The sequence below is a fragment of the Pteropus alecto genome, unplaced genomic scaffold, assembly GCF_000325575.1.
Source record: "Pteropus alecto unplaced genomic scaffold, ASM32557v1 scaffold106, whole genome shotgun sequence".
NCBI classification, from domain to species: domain Eukaryota; kingdom Metazoa; phylum Chordata; class Mammalia; order Chiroptera; family Pteropodidae; genus Pteropus; species Pteropus alecto.
The window spans coordinates 19,415,671-19,419,288 of record NW_006442103.1 but is presented as its reverse complement, the minus strand read 5'-3'; the positions used below and the strand labels follow the sequence as shown (position 1 = coordinate 19,419,288).

Below are 3,618 nucleotides of genomic sequence, written 5' to 3'. Positions count from 1 at the left end.
ATACCCTGTTCCCACCCCCCCACTCCTTCTCGGGTGTGTGGAGCAGCAGAAGTGATGACGTCACCACGGTCGCCAGGGCGACGGGGACGGATAAATCAGGCTGAGTGGGCGGTTGCCATGGCGCGCATTCTCCCGTTGCCACGGAGACTGGGCATCTGCTCCCTTTGTGCTGCCCGAGTGCCTTCCCCCTAGGGTCAAGGGGTGTAGGGGGGCAGAAGGAAAGGCAGACACACCTCTAGGGGTCAGAAGGAAGTCGGGGCATCTGTGGGGTTCCCTTCAGTCTAGAGTCTTCCCGGGGGCCTCTTGATGGGTGGCCTCTGCTGCGCCCACTGTGTAGAACTGAGGCGGCTCTTGCTGAACGGCCCCGCAGCTGGGCTGGCTCAGAACCTGGGTGCTGTGGGCAGCCCCACTGTCCCCCTAAGGAGAGCAGCACCCGACACTGGCCAAGCCGTCTGGGGCCCCGCCCGGCCGGGCACCGTGTCCCATGAGTGCCCTCTCCTACACGCCCCCTTCCCAGCCTCTGACCCCCGGGCCCTACACCTTCCCCGCAACCAACAGTCCAGAGGGCCGGGGAGCCTCGGGGCCTGGGCCTTCCTGCCTCCTGCCTCCCCGCAGGTCCCGGCCCTGGGCGGGCTCTCGGGGGCTTCAGAGGAGGTCCCCAGCAGTTGCCTTCTCTTCTCTCCTTTAGATGAACAGGCCGATCCAGGTCAAGCCAGCCGACAGCGAGAGCCGAGGAGGTAGGTCCTGCACCTCTGGACTCAGCCCCTCGCCCTCAGGCCGCAGGCCCCGGGCCTGGAGCAGCCGAGTGGCAGCCTTTCTTGAGGAAGAAAGTCCCAGTTCCGAAGGGTTCCCAGTCAAGGCGGGCAGAGGGGATGTGATCCAGCCCATCACAGAGATGAGGCCGGGAGTGACGGCCTTCAGAACTGGGACAAGCTCTCTGTGTAACGCGCCCATCCCCAGCCATCACCCCCTTCACGCCCGAGAGCCTTTGGTCCCCAGGGTCAGGGGACTGTCTGGAGCTCTGGGGAAGAGCAGAAGGTAAAGGGTGGGGTTCCTGCCTGTCCCAAGCTGGGGCAGACTGGAAAGCAGCCAGGAGGCACTGAGCATGCCCCCCCCTCTCGTGCCCTGTTCCCCAGAAGACCGGAAGCTCTTTGTGGGGATGCTAGGGAAGCAGCAGACAGATGAGGACGTCCGGAAGATGTTCGAGCCGTTCGGGACCATAGACGAGTGCACTGTGCTGCGAGGGCCGGACGGCACCAGCAAAGGTAGCCGCCCATCTGGTTCCTTGGGCAGTGGGGACTGGGGGGCCCCGGTGGGGCACTCACCCTTTTCCTGCTTCCTCTCGAACACCCTAGGCTGCGCCTTTGTGAAGTTCCAGACCCACGCCGAGGCCCAGGCGGCCATCAACACCCTTCACAGCAGCCGGACCCTGCCGGTGAGCCCTGCTCTCGGGCCTCGGGCCTCCGCAGCTCCCCCGGCCCCCCGCCAGGCCCCCCGCCAGGCCCCCTGCCAGGCCCTGGCTTGGCCATGGAGGCCCATTCAGACAGGGTCTCTGAATTCGCTCGGAAATAATTTTCTGGCAGAAGAATCAAACCTCTTAGGGACACCTTCACATTTCAAATGACATCTCCCTACCTCTTATCCCCGTCCCTGTCCCCCATCTTCCATCCAAATGCCCTCACCCTCCCCTCCTCATATGCCCTGCCCTCACTGGCAGGTGACACTTGCTTAGAGGCCCCACGTGCCCTCAGCACACATGAGCTGTAGGTCAACTGATTGCACTGGTGGGGGCCCCCACAGAGCAAACCCCTAAACTGGAACTAGCTGTCTCTGGAGGAGGCGAGTGCCCCCTAACAGAGGCTGGGCAAGCCCGTAGCAGGGACTTGCCGGCCGGGACAGAGGACTGCTGTCCAGACTCTAGGCTGTCCAACGACCCTCGCGAATGTTCTGGTTTGGTATTCACCTGGTGCATGCTGATGTTAAAACGTGAGGCTGCACCCTCTGACGTCAGGATTGGGGTGTGGGGGCCGGAGTTGTGGTCAGGGGGTGAGGCAGGGGCAAAGCGAGACCAGCCTGAGCTTAATTAAACATCCTCTGTGGCCGATCCACCCTGAGGACCATTTCCGGCTCCAAATCCTCGCGGAGACGCTGGGGTGCCCTCTGCATTCCCGGACGCCCGTCCCTCCCCAGGCACGTGACTTCACGCCCTTCAGCCTTTTCTAGTCTTTTGCACATCCCGGCACAGGGGGAGGGTGGGATGAAAATCTCCCCATTTGGCACGATGACAGCTGCCCTGCCAGAGGCCGAGCCATGAGTGGTGGACCCGAGCCAGGTCCCAGGGCTCTGGGGAGGAGAGCCCCGCTCTGTCTCTCTGACCGCATGGGGGGCCCGTGCCCAGGGTGCCTCATCCAGCCTGGTGGTGAAGTTTGCTGACACGGAGAAGGAGCGAGGCCTCCGCCGGATGCAGCAGGTGGCCACCCAGCTGGGCATGTTCAGCCCCATCGCCCTCCAGTTTGGAGCCTACAGCGCCTACACCCAGGCCGTGAGCACTGTCCCCCCCATGCTGGCCCGGCTGTCCTCTCTCCTCCTGGCCTCCCGTGTCCCGTCCCCAACCACGGCTGGGCGGGGAACCAGGCCAGGGCGCAGGGGGCCTGGCCCCACCTTCCTCTCTCCCCCTGCCCCCAGCTGATGCAGCAGCAGGCGGCCCTGGTGGCAGCTCACAGTGCCTACCTCAGCCCTATGGCCACCATGGCCGCCGTGCAGATGCAGCACATGGCCGCCATCAATGCCAATGGCCTCATAGCCACCCCCATCACCCCATCCTCAGGTAAGGCCCAGGCAGGGCTGGGCTGGCGGGAATGGGCCAGGTCAGTGGAGCTACGGCATGGCGGGACGGGAGGGGGCGCAGGGCGTGGCTCGGAAGCCGTGGGGTCCGGGGCGGGGTGCAGGGCTCAGAGAGGGGGTTGCGCCCTGCCCTGCGCCCTCGCTGCTGACTGGTTCTCTGCGTCTGCGTGTCGGCTCCTCCGCTCTGTGTCTGTCGCTCTCTCCCGGCCAGGAACCAGCACCCCTCCCGCCATCGCTGCCACGCCGGTCTCAGCCATCCCCGCTGCCCTGGGGGTCAACGGCTACAGCCCTGTGCCCACCCAGCCCGCCGGGCAGCCTGCCCCCGATGCTCTGTACCCCAACGGGGTTCACCCCTACCCAGGTGGGGGTCTCTGCTGCCCACCAGTGCCCAGCCACCGGCCATGAGACACGGTCCCTTTCTAGGCTTGGGTTGGTTACAAGGCCTTTCTCCTGCTCTGTCGCCCGGGGGGGGGACGTTCCTTCTGGTCTCAGCCAGGGAAGCTGAGGCGCAGAGAGGCAAGGGCACTTGTCCAGGGTTGCACAGCCGGTCACAGACTCCAGTCTCACGGATGCTGAGCTCTGCCCTTCCCTGTGCTCTGTGCACGTCCCCCTCTCACGCCACCCACGAGGCTCCCCTCCCCGCCTGCGCGGCCTCTGCTCTGCGCTCACAGCCTGCTGCTCTCCCCAGCCCAGAGCCCCGCAGCCCCCGTGGACCCCCTGCAGCAGGCCTACGCGGGGATGCAGCACTACACTGGTGAGGAGCCGCCGGCCCGG

The 3,618-nt window shown here is 65.6% G+C and overlaps 1 protein-coding gene across 1 annotated transcript in view; it reads left to right on the top strand.

Annotated features, from left to right (window-relative positions):
• The window catches only part of CELF3 (CUGBP Elav-like family member 3), a 14,264-nt gene that overhangs the window by 6,734 nt on the left and 3,912 nt on the right, over positions 1-3,618 (top strand). The window contains exons 3-9 of the mRNA XM_006919783.2: positions 689-737; positions 1,137-1,265; positions 1,356-1,435; positions 2,399-2,542; positions 2,686-2,827; positions 3,056-3,205; positions 3,533-3,598. Coding sequence (XP_006919845.1) covers positions 689-737; positions 1,137-1,265; positions 1,356-1,435; positions 2,399-2,542; positions 2,686-2,827; positions 3,056-3,205; positions 3,533-3,598 — 760 coding nt within the window. The remainder of the gene's footprint in view (positions 1-688; positions 738-1,136; positions 1,266-1,355; positions 1,436-2,398; positions 2,543-2,685; positions 2,828-3,055; positions 3,206-3,532; positions 3,599-3,618) is intronic.